We start from the raw sequence: 25,888 nt of genomic DNA, 5'->3' as shown, positions 1-25,888 counted from the left end.
GGTTATGGTGTATGTTTCCAAGTATAAGAATGCTTGTTTGTCCTTAAGGAAGTTGTCCAGATTTGGCTTTGGCTATATCATTCTGGACCTATTTTGTTTACAGCTACCTTTGATTCTGAGATTTGGGTCTCGTTATTTCCTGCAACAGGGGAGCATGGCGTCACACACTGCCTGGATCGACCTGCATGGATGGGGACACCCAGTGGTGGGATTCAAATAATTTAACAACCGGTTCTCTGCCTTAATGACTGGGTGGCTGGGTGTGGCCATGGTGGGTGTGGCCAGGGGGTATGACAGGCAGCACTTGGCCTCCTGCACCCCCCTGGGAGCAAAAACGGGCCACGGGGGGAAGGCGCATTCCCACGCCCTGTTTTGGGCCTAGTAGGTCTCCCTGAAGCCTCTTGGGAGCAAAAATGGGCACGGGGGGACTCCTGGATGGGGCGGGGTGGGAAGGGGCAGGGTCAGCCAGCAATTTAACAACCTGAACCGGTTCAAACTAACTGAATCCCACCACTGGGGACAATTGTTGGACCAGTTCCTGGCAGCCTGTGGACCAGTGTCGGTCTACAGACCGGGAGGTTGGGGACCCCTGATTTAGAATTCTCATGATTAAAGAAGATCGATTATTGAAAGAAGAAAGCTAAGTGGTAATCACAGAACAAAAAGTAAATGTATAATTATGCCCAGGAAGACTGGAAACTACATCTTCCAATGTAGCTTCAATAGCCAACACAGTTCTGGGCTGCATAAACAGAAGGATAGAATCAAGAACACGTGAAGTGTTAATACCACTTTTGTTAAGTTCAGGCAATGAAGAGGCAGGAGACCAATGAGTGACAACAGCTCTTTAGTTTATTGTGACCCACCGAAGAACAACCGGCAAAAACCCCTCTTTAAATACTCTTTTGGTTGAGGCTTCAACCAATCAGCAACGTGTAATTTTCCCGCCCAAAATTCCCTCTCAAAGTTCAAAATACATTACACTCCTTCCCTCCCAGAACGCTTTGTACCTCTATTTACATAATATTTACATGCTATTTCTCTACGTAGTCACGCAGGTAGACAGGGCGTCTCCTAACTCTTTCTGACCTGCGCAGTTCATTCTCTGGGAGAGAGTCGAGCTGGTCGGAGGGACTGTTTGTTCCTCCCAGCTCCTCCTCTAGGCCGTCTGGCCCTGGATTATTGGCTGAATCGTTCCTGTTGCCTTCAGGAGGAACCGGTTGGCGTCGCTGGACTTCATCGGAATCAGATAAGTCCTCCGCTCGCCTCGGGTTTGAGTCAGCTGCAGATTCAAACAATTGGTAGTCAGGGCCTGGTTGTTTGGTTTCTAGTTTGTTTGGTATACGTTTTCTTAACTGGTCTATGTGGCGTTTCCATACCCGGCCGTCCTCCATGTCTACTACGTATGATTTGGGTCCGGTTATGCCCAGAATTTCCCCCTTTAACCATGTTGGGCCCTCGCTATAGTTGTGTGCCCATACTGGGTCACCCACTGTCATTTCCCTGGTTTTTCCTTGAATACCCTTGTACCCGTCTGGGGTATAAGTTGGGTTTAGTCGGTCTAGCGAGCACCTGAGTTTCCTGCCCATTAAGAGTTCCGCTGGACTGCGGCCAGTTGTTACACAAGGGGTCCTATGTTGGACGGCCAGGAAAGTGTCTATTTTCGTTTGCCAGTCACCTGGACTTATCCTAGATAGCGCTTCCTTGGTGCTCCGAACGAAACGTTCTGCAAGTCCGTTCGTCGCCGGGTGGAAAGGCGCCGAGAGGACATGTCTGATGCCCTCTCCCGCTAAATACCCCTCAAACTGGTTTGCCGTGAATTGCGGGCCGTTGTCAGAGACTAGGGTGTCGGGCAGGCCGTGTGTTACGAATAGATGCCTTAGGACTGTGATTACTGCTTCGGCCGTTGTGCTTTTCATGAGGATTATTTCTAACCATTTTGAGTAGGCATCTACCACAATTAAAAAAGTCTGCCCATGGAACGGCCCCGCAAAATCTATGTGAATCCTGGACCAAGGCCCCTGGGGTTTCTCCCACTCTCTAACTGGGGCTGTAGGGGGTAGCGACCTCGACTCTTGGCAGGATTGGCATTTCCCTACCCTGTCGCTGATGTCCTTATCCATTAAGGGCCACCATACATAACTCCTCGCTAAACTCTTCATCCGCACAATCCCTGGGTGGCCCACATGCAACAGTTCCAACACATTTTCGCGTATTTTTTCTGGGATAACTACCCTGTCCCCCCATAACAGACACCCTCCTTGAACAGACAGTTCTGATTGTTTTTTCGCAAAGTCTTTGAAACGCTCGCCTGGCACAGCGGGCCAACCCCTTTGCACCCAACCGATTACAGTCCGAATTGTAATGTCTCTATACGATGCCCTAGCCACCTGCTTGGATGTGACTGGGCCAGAGTCCAAAGAGTCAATTAGTAAGACGGGTGTCCCCGAGGTGGGGTCCTCAATTGTCTCTGGTAAAGGGCATCTGCTCAGAGCGTCCGCATGCCCTAAGTCTTTTCCTGGGCGGTGGAGCAATTTGTAGGAGTATGCCGCTAGGAAAATAGTCCATCGGGTCAGCCTGGGAGAAAGTGCCATGGGTGTTGGGCGGTCACCCGCTAAAAGCCCTAGAAGGGGTCTGTGGTCCGTGACTATCTCGAAATCTCACCCGAACAAGTATTCGTGAAATTTCTTAACCCCGGAGACTATGGCCAACGCTTCCCTATCTAACTGGCTGTAGTTCCTTTCTGCAGAGGACATAGTCCGGGAATAATACGCTATAGGGGCTTCTGTTCCATTTGGTAACCTATGGCTGAGCACTGCCCCCACCCCATATGGTGAAGCGTCGCAAACTAGCACTAGTGGCAACGTGCCATTGTACTGGATGAGGAGGCTATCGCTGGACAAAAGGTTTTTTACCCCCTCAAATGCCCTAGCCTCTTCTCTGCCCCAGGACCACACAGCTTTCTTTGCTAGCAACTTATGTAGCGGCTCGGCTACTGTTGCTTTATTCTTCAAGAATACCGCATAAAAATTAACAAGCCCCAAGAATGCCTGTAATTCTGTTTTATTTTGGGGGGCTGGGGCCTTTCTAATGGCCCGTACCTTGCTCCCCGTTGGGTGGATCCCTTCCCTGTCTATTCAGTGTCCTAGGAATTCTACAGATTTCACCCCAATGTGGCATTTGTTGAGCTTAACTTTAAGCCCCGCAGACCTAAAAATGCCCAACACCTTCCTTAGTTTTACCCCGAGTTCCTCTAAGTTTTCAGCTGATACCAATACATCGTCGAAGTATGGTACCACTCCTGGCAGGCCCTGTAATAATCACTCCATTAGGTTCTGGAAGAGCCCTGGGGCCACGCTAACTCCGAACTGGAGTCGCGTACATTTGAAAGCCCCACGGTGTGTGACAATTGTCTGCACCTCAGCTGTGCTGCTATCTACAGGTAGCTGCTGGTAGGCTTGGGCCAAATCGAGTTTGGCGAAGACCTGCCCTTGCCCTAATGAGTGCAGCAAATGTTGCACCACTGGAACGGGGTATGCACTTTTCTGCAATGCTTTGTTAAGCGTTGCTTTGTAGTCAGCGCAAATTCGGACCAAACCGTCCGGTTTGACTGGGGTTACTATGGGTGTCTCCCACTTTGCATGGTCGACGGGGACTAATATTCCCTGGCTTACTAGCTTGTCCAATTCTCGGTCAATTTTAGGCTTTAGGGCGAATGGAACCCTCCTAGCCTTTAACCGGATGGGGGTTACTTGGGGGTCAAGGTTGAAAGAAATAGGGGTCCCCACGTACTTGCCCAGGCAATCCTTGAATACGTCCTCGAACTCCTTCAGTAGTTCGTCTCTGAGGATGACGTCGCTCCTGTGGACCCCGGTCACTCCCATGCCCAAAGCTCGGAACCAGTCCAACCCTAGCAAACTCGGTAGAGTTCCGTTTACTATGGTGATCAGCAGGGTCTTTGTGAATTGTCCATATTTGACTTGGACGGATGTGGCTCCTCGAACAGGGATCCGATTCCCCTGGTAGTCCTGCACTCTCAGCTTCTGGGTTTGTAGCTGATGTTTAGCGATCGCTGGCAAGTCTCTCACGATGGTGTCCCAGGACATAATTGTGATTGACGACCCAGTGTCTACTTCCATGGGGCACTGCACCCCTTCAATGTAGACTTGGGTAAATATTTTCTTCTCTAGTCGTGTCGATGCGTGGGCCACTCTCACAGTGGTCTGGTTTAACTTTGCGCCCTTTTTAAATGGACCAATCCCGGGCCGCTTCGCTGCTCCCGCGCTCTGATTGGTCGGTTTGAATTTTTGGCGGGAAGGTTGGGGGGCTCGGCAGGCCCGAGCTATGTGTCCTTTTTTTTCACATCACCGACAAACCGCGTCCTTGAATCTGCAGTTTTGCCATTGGTGTTGCCCCCCACAACTCACACATTCGTCCCGGTCACCTCTCTCCAGCTTCCCGGTGTGGAACACCTCTTCCTCTTCCTCACCTTCCGATTCGGCCTGGACTTCCTCACTGTGGACCGGTGTAGTCTTTGTCCCGGCACCCTGCGCGTTTGGCTTTTGCAAGGTCTCCGCCGCCTTGGTGGACATCTCATGAGCTCTGGCTTCGTCCAGGGCTATCGCTAGAGTCAGGTTGCTTTTAGACAGTAGCCGCCTTTGTAGTCTGATGTCTCTGACCCCACAAATGAGCTGTTCGAGTAAGGAATCCTCCAAATCTCTGTACTCGCAGTGGTTTGCGGCTTTCCTCAATGCGGCCATGTACACACTTATTGATTCGCCTTCTCGCTGTACCCGTTGCCTCAATTCGAACCGTTGGACGAACTTTGAGGGTACCGGTGCGTAGTGCGCTCGAAGTGTTGTTTGTAGTGTCTGCCACGGTACCGATTGTACCGGCGTTGGCTCTGAGAGTGACTCTGCCATATCGAAGACCTCTGGACCACAGTGGCTCAGGAAGTATGCTCGCTTCCGATTGTCCGAGACTCCCTGTAGTTCGTTTGCTTCGAGGAAACACTCGAAGCGAGCCATGTACGACCCCCATTTCTCCTTGGCTGGGTCGAATGGCGCTGGCGGCGTGTAGCTGGACATCGCTATTTTCCGCCTTCGAAAACTGGCTGGGTTTTTTGAATTCCTGGTTCCTTCAGCTCTTTCTTTCGATCTCACTGCCTCAACATCCCATCCTCGTCGCCAATGTTAAGTTCGGGCAATGAAGAGGCAGGAGACCAATGAGTGACAATAGCTCTTTAGTTTATTGTGACCCAGCGAAGAACAACCGGCAAAACCCCCTCTTTAAATACTCTTTTGGTTGAGGCTTCAACCAATCAGCAACGTGTAATTTTCCCGCCCAAAATTCCCTCTCAAAGTTCAAAATACATTACAACTTTATAATGCCTTGGTAAGGCCACACTTGGAATATTGCATCCAGTTTTGGTCGCCGCGATGTAAAAAAAATGCTGAGACTCTAGAAAGAATGCAGAAAAGAACAACAAAGATGATGAGGGGACTGGAGGCTAAAACATACGAAGAATGGTTGCAGGAACTGGGTATGTCTAGTTTAATGAAAAGAAGGACTAGGAGAGACATGATAGCAGTCTTCCAATATCTCAGGGGTTAGAAGAGGGAGTCAAACTGTTCTCCAAAGCACCTGAGGGTAGAACAAGAAGCAATGGGTGCAAACTAATCAAGGAGAGAAGCAACTTAGAACTAAGGAGAACTTTCCTGACAGTTAGAACAATTAACCAGTGGAACAACTTTCCTGTAGAAGTTGTGAATGCTCCAACACTGGAAATTTTTAAGAAAATGTTGGATAACCATTTGTCTGAAATGGTGTAGTAGGGTCTCCTGCCTCAGCAGGGGGTTGGACTAGAAGACCTTCCAACTCTGGTCCCTTCCAACTCTGTTATTATTATTATATCTTACTATTTCTTTTCTATTTTTCTTTTACTTTCCTCCCCTTCCTTGTGTTTTAAGTTTTCTCTTTGATTCATTTCTTTTTCTTGGTTTATATTACTTTGTATTACTTTTTTAATCTTCTTAAAAATCTTTAATAAAAATTATATGTGAAAAAACATAATGTCAGATTGAGCATTTTATGCAGAGTTCTAAAAAATATTAGCAATTCTAATAAAAGGAGCACACTTTGATCTTTCAGCAAGATTTTCTCTTAAAAGGCCTTAGTTAATAGTAAGTTATAATATTTATGCTGCTCTTCTGCCTTCAGAATCCTAGACTCAATGCATGATAGCAATTTACTGGCTACTATAATTAACTACCATTTCACGAAATTTAGGGTTTCCAACTAATTAGATCCCACAATTATTTTCTCATTGTGGCTGTTCTTTCACCATTTTTAGCAATAATGTGCCATGTTAATTTGTGTTCTCTCTACAGGTAGTTCTTGATTTATGACCACAATTGAGAGTGAAACTTCCATTGCTAAACTATGTGATTAAGTTAATTCTTGTGTGACTGTGCACAGTTTCCTGATCTTTTTTGCTATGGTCTTTAATAAGCAGTTCACATGGTCATTAAGCAAACCCAGCTTCTCTCTTTGTTTGCTGGAAGTTGGTGGGAAAGTCACAAATGGCAATCACATGACCCCAGGACACTGCAGTCATTGCAAATGCATGCCAGTTACTAAATACCTGAATTGCAATCATATGATCATGAGGAGCTGTGATGGTTTAAAGTGCAAGGACTAGTGTAACTCACTTTTTCAGTGCTGCTGTAACTTCAGATGAAGTGGCTGTCTAAATAAAATAAAGAAAGAAAGAAATAAGTGGCTGTGTAAATAAATGAGAACTGTCTACACTCTTTTGCTAAAGCAACAAAGCAATCAGATGTCCAGACAAAATAATGTGGTGAAGAGTTGATAGTTTAAGAAAATGTAGCATAACCAGAAAGTTTATAAAAAGAGCCCCAGTGGCGCAGTAGCTGGAATGCAATATTGTAGGCTAATTCTGCTGACTGCTAGCAGTTCGATCCTGACCTGCTTAATGTTGACTCAGCCTTCCATCCTTCCAAAGTTGTTGATGGAAATATGCTGACTCTGTAAACCTTTTAGAGATGGGTCTAAAGCACTACGAAGCCGTATATAGGTCTTAGTGCTATTGCTATAACAGGTATGTGTATTAGGTTCTCTAAACAGAGAGCTGCTCAGATGTGACAGTTACATGAATGCTAAAATGTACCAACTATATGTAACTCTATGGACAAAATAAGGTGACAGGATATGACAGAAACAAGTATAGGTAGTCTTCGACTGACAATAGTTCATTTAGTGACTGTTTGAAGTTACAACAGCACTGAAAAAAGTGACTTATGATGTTTTTCACATTTATGACCACTGTTGCAACTCATGGTCATGTGATCAAAATTCAGACTTTTGGCATATTTTTAAGACAGTTCCAGTATCCTGGGGAATCACTTTTTGCAACCTTCTGACAAGCACAGTCAAGAGGAAGCCAGATTCACTTAACAACTGTTACTAACTGAACAATTGCAGTGATTCACATAACGTTCTGTGGCCAGAAAGTTCATAAAACGGGGCAAAATTCACCTAGCAAAACTCTCACTTAATAACAGAAATGTTGGGCCCAATTGTGGTCAGAAGTTGAGGACTACCTTGCAGAATATAATGCTCTGTCTGAGAGCCAAATTGTTACTTATCAATCGTATTCAACCAGAAGAGATGTATACTGCTAGTCCTTGGTTTACAACCATTCATTTAGTGACTGTTTGAAGCTACAACAGCACTGAAAGTAGTGATTTATGACCCTTGTCAAGCTTATGACTATTGTAGCATCCTTGTGGCCAGCATATGGTCATGTGGTCAACAATTGGATGCTTGGCAAGCGGCATATATGTATGACAATTGCAGGGTCCCGTGCTTGTGTGATCAGCTTTTGTTCTCTTCTGCTAAAGTTAGTGGAGGAGCCAGATTCACTCAACAACTGTGTTACTAAATTAACAACGTCAGTGATTCACTTAATAACTGTGGCAAAAGAGTTCATAAAATGGTAAAAAACTCTCACTTAACAATTGTCTTGCTTAGCAATGGAAATCTTGAACTCAGTTATGATTGTAAGTTGAGGACTATCTATATACATTTCCTATCCCAGGGGGCTTGCCTATATCAGAGGAAAAGTTTCATAGTGCAGAGAGCATGTTAAGGACAGGACTGGCCAAGCATCTTGGTTGGATCTCCTCCCTTCCCACCAAGCATCCCCATCAACCACCCTCTTTTGATGTGGGGATGAGGCAGGGACTCGGGATCCAGCTGCTGGTTCTTCTGCCAAGCCTCATGCTGTTTTTGTGTAAATGTTTTGTGGCAGCTATTCAAAGGGATCCTTGATGTTTTCTCGATTGTTTTCTTACAGGCATTTCATTACCCAAACTAGGTAACATCATCAGTATTAAATTAGGAAACATCATCAGTCTTTGTTGTTGTTGTTAGTTGTGAAGTTGTGTCCGACCCATCGCGACCCCATGGACAACATTCCTCCAGGCCTTCCTGTTCTCTACCATCCTCTGGAGTCCATTTAAACTCATGTCTACTGCTTCAGTGACTCCATCCAGCCACCTCATTCTCTGTCGTCCCCTTCTTCTTTTGCCCTCAATCTTTCCCAGCATTAGGCTCTTCTCCAGTGAGTCCTTCTTTCTCATTAGGTGGCCAAAGTATTTCAGTTTCATCTTCAGGATCTGGCCTTCTAAAGAGCAGTCAGGGTTGATCTCCTCTAGAACTGACTTGTTTGTTTACCTTGCAGTCCAAGGGACTCGCAGGAGTCTTCTCCAGCACCAGAGTTCAAAGGCCTCAATTCTTTGGCGCTCAGCCTTTCTTATGGTCCAACCTTCACAGCCATACATTGCAACTGGGAAAGCCATAGCCTTGACTATACACACTTTTGTCGGCAGGGTGATGTCTCTGTTTTTTAGTACGCTGTCTAGATTTGCCATAGCTTTCCTCCCCAGGAGCAAGCATCTTTTAATTTCTTGGCTGCAGTCCCCATCTGCTGTGATCTTGGAGCCAGGAAAATAAAATCTGTCACTACCTCCATTTCTTCACCATCTATCTGCCAGGATAGATTTCTTTTGATTTTGAATTGATGAATAAATCATCAGTCTAGTAATGATTATATCATTATAATGCCGTTATAATAATTTCACTATTATTATTAGAGGCATGATGGTGCAGTGGTTAGAACGCAGTACTGCAGGCAACTTCTGCTGACTGCTGCCAGCAGTTCGGCAGTTTGAGTCCTACCAACTCAAAGTTGACTCACCCTTTCATCCTTCCGAAGTCAGTAAAATGAGAACCCAGATTGTTGGGGGCAATAGGCTGACTCTGTAAACCACTTAAAGAAGGCTGTAAAACACTGTGAAGTGGCATATAAGTTTAAGTGCTATTTTTTTTATTTGCATTTATATCCCGCCCTTCTCCGAAGACTCAGGGCGGCTTACATTATGTTAGCAATAGACTTCATCCATTTGTATATTATATACAAAGTCAACTTATTGCCCCCAACAATCTGGGTCCTCATTTTACCTACCTTATAAGGGATGGAAGGCTGAGTCAACCTTGGGCCTGGTGAGACTAGAACCTGCAGCAATTGCAAGCAGCTGTGTTAATAACAGACTGTTTTAGCAGCCTGAGCCACCAGAGGCCCTTGGTATTATATGATAAAGGAATTAATTATTATTAATGGAATTCCATTATTTGAGAAAATAGTTCCTTTAAAACATGGAATACTGTTTGAGAACAGGCATCATGTAACAGAGTTTGAATATTTAAATTGTACATCAAACTACTTTAACTGGCAAAGTATTTGTGATATGCTATACTCCCAGCCAGATTAATATTTTTATCACTTTGAAACTTCAGTTTGTCTGTGCATTTCCTTCTAATACATATTCCTGAGATATGTTAAACAGCCGTCCTAGAAGGAATTTGTAAAATGATAGATTTTTTTTTTAAAAGTCACAACATATTAATTGAGGAATTGGTCTTAAATGCTTATCACTAGCCCTTGGAAAGATTACGTCACACAATCCTGTGGCTTTTGACCAGTGTTAAATTTGATGTTTAGTCTGAAACTCAAAACTTTGTCTGAAGAAAATCTTAGGTTATAGCAAACGTTTTCTAAAGCATGTTTCCTATGCAAGAGGTGTGAAACTTATGCTGTGGAAACCAATCTTCTACTTATCTAAATTCATAACTTCCACAGCAAGAAATCTCCCCAGGCAACCTGCATAAGCAAGACGTTGTGGCAATAATGATAAGTTTTCTGTTAAATTTTAAAGGGAAGCCTTGCTGAGAAGTTGGCTTTTACTGGAAAGCTTAAGGAATCATTTAAAGGATATGAGAATTAAAAAAAAAGAAGAAAATAAATAAATAAATAATGTAATTAAATAAGAAGATAACTCACTTATTTCTGCAGCACTGCATGCTGCAAAACACACACACACATACACACACACACACCTCCAGAAGGCACTCTGAACTTAGATTTTATGGAATTTGATGGAGGCCCTTAGAAAAAGCATTTATAGGCACAACTACCGCATTCAGTTACAGCATTGCCTTTAAGATTCCTTTAGCTTTGTTTACATTTGGAGAATATCAGACTGGGAAAGACTGCACCATAAAATCTGCTATTGCTTTTTTTAAAAAAAAAAAAACCACAGGTAGTCTTTGCCTTACAACCATTTGTTTAGTGGCTGTTGAAACTTACAATGACACTGAAAAAAGTGACTATGAGCGCTCTTTGAACTTATAACCACTGCAGCATTCCCATAGTAACTTGATCAAAATTTGGGCACTCGGCAACCTGTAAAGTAGTGGCCAAAACTGTGGGAACCTTTTGGGAAAAGTGTATTTTTTAGGTTTGAAGGCTAACAATACCACTTTTTTGGGGGGAGGGAATTTCAAGATAATCCTATTCCACTGCTGGAATGACCTGGGAATAGCCCAGACCTTAACCCGATTGAAAACCTATGGAGCCGACTAAAGAAACTTGTTAGTCAGAAGTGACCCAGCAATAAAACCCAGTTAATAGAAGCAATTGTTCAATCTTGGTTTCACATTATAACAGCTGCAGAACTAAAAGACTTTGTTCACTCCATGGGAAGACATTGTAAGCCCTTAATTCATGTTAAAGGTTACCCAACTGACGTGATAATTTTTGTAAATCTCGTTTTTTCTACGTGTTTCACTTTTCTCCTTTATACTGTAACTGCTATTCTAATAGCAAATCCTACATAAAGGTTATTGCATTACATTCTTGATTAAATTATCTTTCCATTGATATATAATTTTTTGGTACTACTCGAAAAAATAGTGGTGTTATTAGCTAGTTTTAGAAAATACACTTTCCCCAAAAGGTTTCCACAATTTTGGTCACTACTGTATATATTTATGAAATGTGCAGCCTGTCAGGGTCTTATAACCTTCCCAGTTAATTCCCCACAAGCAAAGTCGATTGGGAAAGCCAGATTTACTTACCGACTATGTGATTCACTTAACAGCCATTTTGGAGTGGAGATTTTGCTCCCAATTGTGGTCATTTATTGGATCATAAATGTTTTGGCTCAGAATTTTGTAATTTCTCACCATTCTTGTCTTGCAGTATGAAACTCTGTAATGTAAGATTCCAGTCGTAGAAAGATGAAGCTGCTCACACGCTGATTGATATTTATAGTGTGAGGTTTGCAGCTGCTGTTCTCCAGATTTAATTTCACATTTCTTTTATTCAAAATATGTATCTTTATCTTCTCTTCTCCAAACTTCATTCTTCACATTGAAAGTGACATCTGGAGTATGTAGCAAAACAAGTACTGAAAGAGAAGGATCTTTGCCTAAATATATGCATTTAGATGGTCCAGTGAAATTACTGATAACAGATAAAGCACAGATTATTGCTTAAAGGGAGACTAACGTTCAAATACAAGTCATAATACTGATAGTACTCAACTTACAACCAGGATAGGGACCAGAACTTCCGTTGATAAACAAGGCCATTGTTAAATGAATTGCACCCGATTTTACAAACCTTTTGCCATAGTTATTAAACGAATGGCTGCAGTTGTTAAGTGAATCATGCAGTCATAAAACGAATCAGGCTTCTCCTATTGATTTTCTTGTTGCTAGCCAGCTGGGAAGGTGGCAAATAGCAATCACATGACCCCGGATACTGCAACTACCATAAATATATAGTTCAGAGGTGGTATTCAGCAGGTTCTGACCAGTTCTGGAGAACCGGTAGCAAAAATTTTGAGTAGTTCGGAGAACTGGTAAATACGACCTCTGACTGGCCCCGCCCCCATCTATTCTCTGCTTCCTGCTGATCTGGAGGAAATGAGGATTTTGCAGTAACCTTCCCCTGGAGTGGTGAGAGAGTGGAGATTTTACAGTATCCTTCCTCTGCCATGCCCACCAAGCCATGCCACGCCATGCCATGCCACCCCACCAAGCCACGCCCATGGAACCAGTAGTAAAAGATTTTGAATCCTACCACTGGTCAGGCTCTCTGAGCAGACCTGTTTTCTCACACACACTGGAACTTCTTTAAACTTTTTGGAACAAATAGGAGTTCTGGCAAAATATAATTGCCTATTTATTGCCTAATTCTGCATGGATCAGATTATTTGAGGACTGCCTCTTCCTGATCACATCTACCCATCCCATCAGGTCTAGCAGGACAAGTATATTACAGATCCCACTTCTTAAGGAGTTGCATCTGTTGAGATCCAGGAAACAAATCTTTTTCTCTGTGGTTTCTGCCCTCTGGATCATCATCCCCCTCCCCAAAGTGAAGTTGCCCCCATTTTACTACTAGTAAGAAAGCACTTAAAACATGTTTTTTGTATATTTATGGAGATTCTCAGTCATCCAGGTCATGGTTGTCCCAAAGGTGTTATTTGAAGACATTTTCTTTTGAAGGCATTTCGCTTCACATCCAAGAAGCTTCTTCAGAGATGTCTTCAAAGAAAAGAAAAACCAAAAAGTCTGATTGCCTCTTGAAGAAGCATCTTTGGGATGGTTTTTTAATCAACTGTGGGGTCCTCAGGGAACAGGAAGCTTTGAGATATTACATCATATTTGGAATGTTTAGAATCTTTGAATACAGCTCATCTGTCTGGAACCCGCACTGTATATCGGACTTAAATACAATTGAGAAAGTCCAGAGATATTTTATCAGAAGAGTCCTCCACTCTTCTACCCACAATAAAATACCTTATGCCACCAGACTCCAAATTTTGGGCTTAGACCAGGGGTCTCCAACCTTGGTCCCTTTAAAACTTGTGGACTTCAACTCCCAGAGTCCCTCAGCCAGCAAAGCTGGCTGAGGAACTCTAGGAGTTGAAGTCCACAAGTCTAAAAGGGACCACGGTTGGAGGCTCCTGGCTTAAACAACTTAGAACTACGCCGACTTTAGTCTGACCTAAGCATAGTACATAAAATTATCTGCCACAATGTCCTACCTGTCAATGACTACTTCAGCTTCAACCACAACAATACAAAGCAAATAATATATAGGTAAACTGCTCCAAACTCGATTGCAGAAAATATGACTTCAGTAACCGAGTGGTCAATGCCCGGAATGCACTACCTGACTCTGTAGTTTCTTCCCCAAACCCCCAAAACTTTAAGCTTAAACTGTCTACTGTTTACCTCACTCCATTCCTAAGAGGTCTGTAAGGGGCGTGCATAAGGACACCCGCGTGCCTACCATCCATGTCCTAATATTCCTTTTTTTACTTACTCTTTTCATGTATCGAAATAATGTTTATACTTTTACCTGTTATCTTATATATGATTGACAAATAAAATAAATAAAATGTTATTCATGCTCTGCAGACTTACTCATCACGAAATCTCCAGAATGATAAAACCTACAAACTTGAAATTTATCACGTATATTCCTCTTGGCTTCTAGGTGCTCGCTAAGAAAGGATTTTTCAAAATGTCCATCAGATCATTAGTATTTCATATACAGTATATTCATATACAGTATATTAACACGCTTTAATGCTAAGGAGTTAGACGTTCTACTCCCCCTCCCCATCTGAAAGGAACTCTGTCCCAACTGCCAGTTACCTTATATTAGCATACTCTGATGCTAAGGATTAGACGTTTTACTCCCCCTCCCCACCTGCAAAATTCCAACTGCCACTTGCCTCACATTCCGCTACATCAGCTCAAACTGGAAGACATTCCACTTCTTCACTCAGGAGCGCTCTGAGGTTCCTTACAGTACTAAAGATCTCTACCTCACCAAAATGTCTACGCCTTCCACCTTTGGAACTGCTTCCAAACTTAAGGTGGTGGGAGAGATATTCCTTTATGAGTTTCAATCACCGGCCACCACTGAGCCAACAGATTGTGAACCAAATTTCTCCTGCATAGTGTCCCAGCCCCAACTCACTTCTTACGTTGACCTTCTTAGTTCAGAGGAATCTGTTCCTTCTACTGAAACATTAGTTAAAGGGAAAAGAGGGGAAAAACACAGGAAAAGATTTATAGATGCGATTAGGAAAACACAAGTAAGGGAAGCTGCAAAAAAGTATCGTCAAAGTCATCCCGAATACAGAAGCTTAAAAAAAATATGCATCTAGAATAGAATAGAATTTTTTTATTGGCCAAGTGTGATTGGACACACAAGGAATTTGTCTTGGTGCATGTGCTCTCAGTGTACATAAAAGAAAAGATACCTTCATCAAGGTACAACATTTACAACACAAATGATGGTCAATATGCATCTAATAACCCCTATGTTAATCAGGGAAGCTACAGCTAAATATGCCAACATTTAAAGTGCAGGGGCAAGTCTAACATAGGATAGGGAGTATTATGGTGGGGCCTCCGCAGCAGCCTTCATTTCTCCAGATATACTGGAGAATATCCAGTATATTTTCCAGTATATATGGAGCTCCCATCTCAACCACTTCCCAGTTCCTGGGATTTCCCCCTTCCAGACTGAATACTATTCTGGTATCTCTTGAGTTGCCATATCAGATATAGTTGAAGAAGTGGATTTGTTAACCCATTTATTTGTTGGTGATGACGACAATGAGAGGGACCTCCATTGTGAAATCTATCCGGGTGTTACTCCAGAGGTGGTTAGTTCAAATTTACCATGCCCAATCACATAGTTTTGTAGCGAAGCACGGTGTCGTGTCCCACTCCTCCGCTGACGGCTGGGTCCGGGAAATCCGAATCAGGCTTGCCTCTGCAGCTCTGCCCAAAGTCCTAGCAAAGTCCTCAGAGCAGGCAGGAGACCAGTAAGTGACTTCAGCAAGATAAGTTCGACTTTTGCCTGACTCAGAGACTGCCAGAAAGTAGCTCCTTTATATAGGCCATGGGGTGTGGCTCCAGGACTCAGCACTCATTAAGGCCTGCCCCTCCCTTCCCTCTGTTGCCTCCGCCTCTCCAATCTTCTGATGCGAGGGTCACTCCAATCAGCTGTTCTTGGGAGTAAACCCTCCTCAGGCTCACCTGCTGTGGAGGAGGGGGAGGGGTCTAGCTGCTCCGTTTGCCTGGGCATGGAGTCAGGGCTGGGGCAGGGAGATGCTCCTTCTTCTGCAGTTTGTGGGGGCATGGAGCCAGGACTTGGGCCGGAAGGCATACATTCCTCAGTGTTGGGGAGCAGGTAAGAAGGCCCCGGCTGCTCTGAGGGCGGGCAAGACACAACACACGGGTATCCAGCTAGTATACATTGATGAATGGGCAGCTATATGCTTTGCTAAGCAAACAATCAAGGCTGTTCCAACTGAAAACTGACTCTTGAGCATACAATTCAAACCATAATGACACCTAAAGAAGCAGCAAAAACAAACCTCACATAGTGCAGGAAATACGTATCAGAACCAAAACAAAGAATACATATCAAATATGCCCACCAAAACAATCCTAGTGAATGGGGAAAACCCAAGTCACAGGGATAGCCCAAAACTCCAATATTTCACACTTCATAAGTCCCATCAGAAAACCTGGCTGAATGACTGGGACATAAAATCTGCTCGCTCTATCCAATCTTACAGAATGAGTTACAGTGATGGAAGAAGTTCAGAATAATAGAGTTGGAAGGGACCTTGGAGGTCTTCTAGTCCAACCCCCCTGCTGAAGCAGGAGATCATTCTATTCTAGATAAGTGGCTATCCAGTCTCTTCGTAAAAGCCTCCAATGATAGAGCATCCACAACTTCTAGAGATAGTGGTTAATTGTTCTCACTGTCAGGCAAGTTCTCCTTAGTTCTAGGAGAACTAAAATTACTTCATGGTTGCTTCTCTCCTTTATTAGTTTCCATCCATTGTCTCTTGTCTTGCCTTCTGGTGCTTTGAAAAATAGGTTGACCTAGATAGCTAGACCACAAAGGAGACCAAGAAATTTTTAGATTAGGAAAGGGTGGAATTGATGAAATGAATCAGTGTGAAGCTCACAGAGTGAAAGCCACACTTGCTACTTGCTCATTGAGGAAGAATTAAGTCTTAGAGGATCTTCAAATTGCTCATTAGCTCTGAATGGGGAAGTGCAACCTGACCAAGATTCAGTGAATGGAACCGTAATATCTACCTCCCATAGTTACTCAGTCCAGATAGGATAAACCTGAGCCTATTGTTCCTCATCCAGATCTGAAGATCCTCTCTCGACACTGGGACATGGTTGATTAGCTGACGATCATCCCCAGATTGATGGTATTCAGTCCATACTGACAGATGATCTCTCGCAGTGGTTTTATATAGATATTAAACAAGAGAGATGCGAACATCAAGCTCCGGAAATACCTCACTAGCTGGAGAATTTGGGCATTAGAATATTATAGCACAGAAACGATCCTACTAAACTCCTGATCTCATCCCTTTTAACTTCGTGTTACAATAGCTGTACTAAATAACTGTTTCTACATTATAATAGTTCTTGCTCAGTTGTGCCCTGAGGAATTTCCAGAATGCGATTGCCTTTTCAAGCAGCACCTATTATTGATCTCCTGTCTTAAACAATTTCAACAGGTGGGCCTATTTCTTTGCAAAACATTTCCACAGATGAATGCCCCAAGCTGTTCAAGCAGGTATTCTTTTAGTGTTATAGACTTCAATAAAACGTACTGAGTATAATAACATTAACTGTTTATAGAACGTGTGACATCAAGCATTTTGCAAACACTGTTGGCAAGTAACCCTTTCCCAGCATCTGCCTCCAGGAAATGTTGAGAAGTGGAAATTGATTACAATATCACTTTTTCTGCACATGTGTATTTCAGAATATTGGAAGAAAGTGGCTGATCAGTTGTTTTTCCTGTCTCCTTGAATTGCTTTTCCTAGGATTATGTCAGCAAGTCCTGAATCATATAGGCTCTCACAGGACTGGTTTAAGGACTCCAAGAGTCCAATTTGTAGCTCGCGTGCGCGCGCACACATACAATTAATATTACAGACGAAGCAAAACGAGATGCTAAAATTATGCACTCAAAATGGAACACTCCGAGAAGCTAAACTAAACATTAAAAATGTATGCAGATGAAACGGATTGGATACAGCATCTAAATGTTAACTAATTTTACTTCTAGCAATCAAGTTCCTTTTCTTTAGGGAAGATGCCTGTACTTTTGAAAAGCTCTTTTTCCTTGCTCTCTGGGCTTTTTGTGCTTTCAAAATTGAGCAAGCAATTGCCTCCTTTTTAGCTTACGCAAAGTAAATGGAACAAAATAATTGCTTGCCACAGGAGTTTTTTAAAATACAATTTTTATTAAATATTTTTAAAAGAATAAAAACAGTGCAAATTTTGAAAAAAAGAAAGTAATAAGAGGAAGAGTGGGAGAGAGAAGAAGGGAGGGGAGGGAAAGGGAAGACAAGGGAAGAAAAGGAAAGGGGAAAGAATTAAAGAAAAGGAAAAATTATAAAATAGCAGCTTCAAGTCTTTTTAACACCAGTTACAAGCACATCTCCAAGGTTATAAAATAATATTCTTTCCATAATCTATTCTTTCTAACCATTAAACCCATAAACCCCAAGTTCATTTCCCCGCTTTTTTCAGCAAGAAGTCCATAAGGGATTTCCAATCACCAATAAAGGTCATCATTGTAACATCTCTCGCATCAAACAAATCAGGTTTGTTCTCTATGCTAATTCTGTCATCTTCACCAGCCATTCCTCTTATTGTGTACCAGAGTCTCCCCATTTTTGTGCACATAACATAAGAGTCATTATTCTAGAACAGTGTTTCTAGAATCTGCTGCCCTGGGAATTCTGGGAGTTGGAAGTCCGGTACATTGTAAAACTGCTGAGTTGATAAACACAATTCTAAAGTATCTTAGCTGCCATGTATTCTTATCCTCTGTTTTTGTCCTTAGTTGCTTATCAATGAGAGATTTTTTTCCTCTTGGGGCTAACTACTAAATTACTCAGGACTCTGTTCTAGTAGATGGTGTAGGAAGTTAAGACTCATACCTATCCTAGAAAATGAAATATTTTAGAAAACATTAAAAGGGCAGAATATTTCTCCTAAAAGGGAGGCAGAAACTCACCCACCCACCTTTGTCAATGGTCCATTAAGTCCTGAGCCAGTCCGTTCTACATAACAAAGATCTACCTCCTTCAGGCAGAGCCATTTACTTGCCCTTCATTGCATCACCCAGCAAGATTCAACCAAACTTAGCACTCAGACAACCTAAAATAAAATAAAATAAAATAAAATCGCTCAGCTCCGGGATAGCTTGGACCAAGATTGCGATGATCCGGATGAGATGACTGAGGCGCGTCTTGTTGATGTTGTTTGGGATGAGTTTGATTCTGTGGCTCCCGAGGATGTGGACAGGTTGCTGGGGAGACTGCATGCCACTACATATTTACTGGACCCGTGCCCCTCCTGGCTGGTGCTGGCCACTCAGGAGGTGACACGAGGCTGGCTCCGGGGGATTATAAATGCTTCTTTGATGGAGGGGACCTTTCCCGCCGCCTTGAAAGAGGCGGTGGTGAGACCCCTCCTCAAGAAGCCTTCCCTGGACCCAGCTATTTTGGGTAATTACCGTCCAGTCTCCAATCTTCACTTTGTGGCGAAGGTTGTAGAGAGTGTGGTGGCGTGGCAGTTTCCTCAGTACCTGGAGGAAGCTGTCTATCTAGACCCGTTCCAGTCCGGCTTCCGGCCCGGGCATAGCACGGAGACAGCTTTGGTCGCGTTGGTGGATGACCTCTGGAGGGCCAGGGATAGGGGTTGCTCCTCTGCCTTGGTCCTGTTAGATCTCTCATCGGCTTTTGATACCATCGACCATGGTATCCTGCTGCGCCGGCTGGAGGGGTTGGGAGTGGGAGGCACCGTTTATCGGTGGTTCTCCTCCTACCTCTCCGACCGGTCGCAGACGGTGTTGACAGGGGGGCAGAGATCGGCCGCGAGGCACCTCACTTGTGGGGTGCCGCAGGGGTCGATTCTCTCGCCTCTTCTGTTCAACATCTATATGAAGCCGCTGGGCGAGGTCATCAGTGGCTTTGGAGTGAGTTATCACCTGTACGCTGATGATACTCAGCTGTACTTTTCCACCCCAGGCCACCCCAGCGAAGCTGTCGAAGTGCTGTCCCGGTGTCTGGAGGCCGTACGGGTCTGGATGGGGAGAAACAGACTCAAGCTCAATCCATCCAAGACGGAGTGGCTGTGGATGCCGGCATCTCGGTACAGTCAGCTGCAACCGCAGCTGACTGTTGGGGGCGAGTCACTGGCCCCAACGGAAAGGGTGCGCAACTTGGGCGTTCTCCTGAATGGACGGCTGTCGTTCGAAGATCATTTGGCGGCCGTCTCCAGGAGAGCTTTCTACCAGGTTCGCCTGGTCCGTCAGTTGCGCCCCTTTCTAGACCGGGATGCCTTATGCACAGTCACTCATGCTCTTGTCACTTCTCGCCTAGATTATTGCAATGCTCTCTACATGGGGCTACCCCTGAAGTGCACTCGGAGACTTCAGCTACTCCAGAATGCAGCTGCGCGGGTGATTGAGGGAGCACCACGTTGCTCCCGGGTAACACCACTCCTGCGCAGTCTGCACTGGCTACCTGTGGTCTTCCGGGTGCGCTTCAAGGTTTTGGTTACCACCTTCAAAGCGCTCCATGGCTTAGGGCCCGGGTACTTACGGGACCGCCTGCTGTTACCACATGCCTCCCACCGACCCGTGCGCTCTCACAGAGAGGGTCTTCTCAGGGTGCCGTCCGCCAGGCAGTGTCGGGTGGCGGGCCCAGGAAGGGCCTTCTGTGGAGCACCTACTTTCTGGAATGAACTTCCCCCCAGTTTACGCCAATTACCTGACCTTCGGACCTTTCGCCGGGAACTGAAAACTTATTTATTCATTCAAGCGGGACTGGCCTGATTTTTTAATTGCTAAATTTTTAAATTCTTAAATTTTAAATTTTAATTGTATTTTATTGGGTATTTTATATGGTCAATTTGGACGGTTTTAATTTCGGCCTTTATGGAATAAGTTTTTTAATGGTTATTTTAGGGTGTATATAAATTGTTTTTAATGCAGGCTGTACACCGCCCTGAGTCCTTCGGGAGAAGGGCGGTATAAAAGTTTAATTAAATAAATAAATAAATAAATAAAAAGCTAGCCATAACCTCTGACAGCAACCAGTAAGGATACTTTTTCTGTGCCCCAGGAAGTTAAAACCCAGAGACTCTCAGCATCTCTTCCCTTTTTTTTGCCTAGGATCTCAAGCCATGTGATCCTGTTCATCAATAAACCTTCTTTCCAAACAACTTCCATGAATCCAGTGTCTTTTCCCTCACTTGGAACTGAACCCAGAAGGACATTTATTCCAACAATGGAAGGAAGGCAGGGGTGAAATCTAAAAATTTTCCCTACCAGTTATGTGGGCGTGGCTTAATTGGTAGGCGTGGCTTGGTAGTCAGATGACTGGGTGGGCGTGGCCAATAACAATAAATAATAAAAATAATAAACAAAGTATAAAAAAACAATAAGAGGTACCAAAAACCAACTTTCACACTTTACACACACACAAGACAACACAACACAACACAACACAACACAACTGACTCACACACAATGTAAAAGCAGCTGCACTTCACACTTCACATAGCCACAAAAAGCTCAAAAACCAACTTTCACACTTTACACACAACACAACACAACACACACACACACACACACACACACACAATATGCCACATACAGCTTTCTGAGATTTTGTGTCTTTGTGTAGTTAGAGTGAAACACTACAGAAACACACCAAATCTCAGAAAGCCACACAAATATTTTATTTTATTATTTTATTTTATTTTATTTTATTGTGGACTTCAAATCCCACAGTTCCTCAGCCAGCAAAACCAGCCAGTTGATCACCGAGGAAATAGATTAGGTAAGCGATTGATTCTGTCTGGCTGAAACTGAAACTGCTTTCGGGCTGTGGCCATGCATTCATCAGTAATCAGGTGAGTGCCTTAGAATCTCTACTCTTATTTGTAGAAAACATGTTTTCTACAAGTAAGAGTACAAGTAAGGTTCTGCTGATGAGGAACTCAGGTGAGATCGCCAGAGGAGACTTTAATTTTTTTTAAAAAAGTTTAAAGTCTCTGCCGATCTCAGCTGAGGGGCAGGATCCTCAAAGACTTTTTTTTTACTTTTAAAGGCCTGTTTCGGCTGAAGCAAAACCGGCTTTTAAAAGTAAAAAAAAAAAAAAACAACCTCTGCAGATGGTGCGGCTGCAGAGGCAGGGGGAGCGGGGCCAGGGATTTTTGCTACCGGTCCTCCGAACCAGCAGCCACCATCGCTACCAGATCGCATGATCCGGTCCGATCCGGGAGCATTTCACCCCTGAAGGAAGGGGTCTGGCCAGGAAGTGGGGTTGCTTCAAGAGCAAAGCTGAGAATGCATGAGCAATAGCTGGGACAAACCGGTTTAATTACTTGATTATGGGAATATGATAAGGACTGGTTTGGTTTGAATATCAAAATGCACCTCCAACTAGCAAAGCTACAACATGAAGAGGGGCATTGGATTTACGCTGATCACATCTGTACAAACTTTCCTGCTCTGATTTTGTTTTCCCTTGGGACTAACCTCTGCATCCCCAAACATGAGATCCATCATATATGAATGTAGTGGTATGTGAGAATGACTATGGACTTGCAAGATTCTGTGAAAATAAAGACATGTCACTGAAACGCAGAATCACGAAACTACGTCTCACTTACTTTGGCCATGTCATGCGGGGGTGGGTGGGAATTCACTAGAGAAAGCAATTATCTTTGGAAGTATTAGTGGTAAAAGGAAACCAGGCCATCTTACAGAAAAACAGAAGAAACTAAAAGAGTTGGAAGGGACTTTGAAGGCTTTTTAGTCCAACATTAAGCTCAAACAGAAAACCCATTTCAGACAAACAATTGTCCAATCTCTTCTCAAAAACCTCCAGTGTTGAAGCATTCACAATTTCTGGAGACAACTTGTTCCACCAGTTGTTTGTTCTAACTGTCAGGAAATTTCTCCTTAGTTCTAGGTTGCTTCTCTCCTGGATTAGTTTCCACCCATGGCTTCTTGTCCAGCCTTCAGGTGGTTTGGAGAATAGCTTGACTCCCTCTTCTTTGGGGCAGCCCTATATTGGAACACTGCTTCAATGTCACCCCTAGTTCTTTTATTCACTAGATTAGACATACCCAATTCCTGCAATGGTTTTTTATATGTTTCAGCCTCCAGTCTCCTAATCATCTTTGTTATGTTGTGGTGACCAAAATTGGATGCAATTTTCCAAGTGTGGTCTTACCAGGGTGTTATACCAGGGTTCCAAAGAACACAATGGCTGGACACTATCCATTCTGACACCAGCCAGAACATAGAACAACTAAATGAATAACATCATCACCTTGATGAACGTATCTTTTCTTTTATGTACACTGAGAGCATATGCACCAAGACAAATTCCTTGTGTGTCCAATCACACTTGGCCAATAAAAAATTCTATCTATCTATCTATCATCATCATCATCATTCATTCATTCATTCTCATGTTTCTTGTTTGGACTACCTTGAAGGGCTCATATCAATCTTGCAAATTTGAAAGCATCTCTCCTTCCTTTCTTCCTTTTCCTCTCCAGAAAACTAGGGAGGTTCCCTTTTGAAATGCTTCCAATGCTTCTTCTCCTTCTGGGCACTGAGCCCCCATTTGCAGTTAGTCCTTGACTTGTGTCCATAATGGAACCCAGAATTTCCATCCTAAGTCATGACGGTCATAATTCAAGCATTTGCATTATCAACTCAATTTCTCAACCTTTTTTGCAAGGGTCGTTAAGCAAATGCTGTGGTCATTAAGTGAGTCAATGCATTCTTATAGGTGTATGTGTGTATGTATATGTGTAGGTCTTTGGTTATTCGCGTTTTCTCCCGCATAAAATTAGAAGTGTCTTGGCGACGTTTCGACAAAATCTCGTTCATCATCTTCAGGCCGCTGTCTTCTGCTTCTTGCTTCTAGGAGCAATGTGTGATCGCAGCTGTTTCTTCCTTTATACCATTATATGCGAAGTTGAAACCAGCCTGACCAAAATCAACCCTGATGATGCTAACAGAATCAGACTCGAAATCACCAACATCTTCTGCACCAGTAAGCCACCCAAAACCAACTTACCCAAAGAGGAACAGACAGCACTACTTAACCTGAAAGAAGACACCATAATAATCCTACCAGCAGACAAGGGCAATGCCACGGTGGTTATGAACACATCGGACTACCAAACCAAATTAACCAACCTACTCCAAGACTCCACAAACAAACCCCTAAACACAGACCCCACCACCTACCTAGAAAAAACCACTAGATCCAAAATAAAAGCCTCCCCCATCAATGAAGAAATCCAACAAAGAATCATTCCCAGAGATAAATCATCCAGATGCCCTAAATTCTATGGCCTCCCCAAGATACACAAAGAAAGAACCCCACTCAGACCCATAGTCAGCTCCATAGGCTCACCTCTACAAAACCTAGCCAAATTTCTCACCAAACAACTACAGCTCTATGCAGAATCCATCACCTCACATGTAAAAAACTCATTCCAGTTCATAGAGATCATAAAAAAACAAAACTTACAGCCCAGCGATCTACTCGTGAGCTTTGATGTCATATCCCTCTTCACCCAAGTGCCAATCAAAGAAGCCTTAACAGCTATCCAAAACAAATATAACACCCCCCCAAGCACATCCTAGATCTGACCAATCACTGCCTATCCAACACATACTTCATCTATAACAGACAAAAATACAAACAAACAGAAGGAGCACCCATGGGATCACCCCTCTCACCTGTCATTGTAAACCTCTACATGGAACACTTAGAAACCCAAGCTCTAGAAAAATCTGATCATAAACCCAGACTCTGGTTCAGATATGTAGATGACACCTTCATAATCTGGCCACACGGGAAAGAAAAACTGGATAACTTCCTCATACACCTCAACAGCCTACACCCCAAAATACAATTCACCATGGAAACAGAAGCTCACAACCAACTTCCCTTCCTGGATGTCTCAGTCTACAGGAAATCCAATGGCTCCCTAGGACACACCATCTACCAGAAGAAAACACACACAAACCGCTATCTGCATGCACTCTCACACCACCACCCAGCACAGATCAACTCCGTAGCCAAGACATTCATCTCCAGAAAAAAAACGCTTAGCTGACAAACAACACCTAAAAACCGAACTACACACTCTCACTAACGTATTAACATCCAATGGATTCCAAAGAAATAAGATTACCAAATTAATCCATAAAGAAACCCCTACTAAAATCCAAGACAGAGAACAAGAAAACAGCAAAGCTCTCCTCCCATATATAAAAGGCACCACAGACAGAATCAGCAAGATCCTTCACAAACACAACATCAAGACAGCATTCTGCATAAACTGAAAAATATCCACCATCCTAACAAACCCCAAAGACAAAATTGAGTTGGAAAATCAAGGAGTATATGAAATCCCGTGCACTGCCTGCACCACCACATACATCGGACAAACCAACAGAAGAATAAGTGCACGCATTGAAGAACATAAGAACTCAGTCGAAAAAGAGGAACCAACTTCTTCCCTGGTCCAACACCTTAAAGCCACAGGACATATAATTGACTTTAAACAGACCAGAACTATCGCCAAAACTGAACACTTTAAGAACAGAATAATCAGAGAAGCCATCGAGATAGAAAAACACCCACACAGCATGAATGAACAAGATGATACCTCCCACCTTCCAGCCATTTGGAAACCCACCATTATCGACAAACGAGTCCCTAACATGAGGAATGATGCCAGACCCACACCCACGAGGGCCACACAGCATGTCACCACCACACATCCACGCAGAAAGCAGACTCAAACCTACATCGATGATGAAGCACGACCACGGACCAGAAGCCAAACACAGCAGCATCATTAGCCATTTCAAGCTCTTCCAATCCATATATGCAGCAGACTGACACCTACCATGAAGATGTAGCATGACCACCAATGCGAAGCCAAACAACAGCAATGCAGCTCACCAACTCAAATCCCCCTGCAACTCATACTAACCTGAGCACAACCAAGCCCCCACCCAAACAGAACACATCCCCATCCAATCAGAGCCCAGCCAACCCCACCATCCAATCAGAGCACAGCCAAGCCCCCAACCAATCAGAACACACCTCCACCCAATCAGAGTAGAGCCAAGCTCCCAACCAATCAGTTCAAACCCCCACTAAAAGTTAAAAGGAAGAAACAGCTGCGATCCCACATTGCTCCTAGAAGCAAGAAGCAGAAGACAGCGGCCTGAAGATGATGAATGAGACTTCATCGAAACATTGCTAAGACACTTCCAATTTTACGCGGGAGAAAACCCGAATAACCAAAGACCTACATACAAACACCTGTG

The 25,888-nt window shown here is 43.6% G+C and overlaps 1 protein-coding gene across 1 annotated transcript; it reads right to left on the bottom strand.

Annotated features, from left to right (window-relative positions):
* Positions 1-1,580: 1,580 nt before the first annotated feature.
* On the bottom strand, positions 1,581-2,177 carry LOC131197150 (uncharacterized protein K02A2.6-like; the record flags this gene model as incomplete). Its single annotated transcript, XM_058180835.1, has 1 exon — positions 1,581-2,177. A coding segment is annotated over exon 1 (582 nt), but the record flags the coding sequence as incomplete, so codon positions are not given.
* Positions 2,178-25,888: the final 23,711 nt, after the last annotated feature.

The sequence above is a fragment of the Ahaetulla prasina genome, chromosome 4 (genome assembly GCF_028640845.1).
Source record: "Ahaetulla prasina isolate Xishuangbanna chromosome 4, ASM2864084v1, whole genome shotgun sequence".
Taxonomy (NCBI): domain Eukaryota; kingdom Metazoa; phylum Chordata; class Lepidosauria; order Squamata; family Colubridae; genus Ahaetulla; species Ahaetulla prasina.
This window is presented reverse-complemented; position numbering and strand designations above follow the sequence as displayed.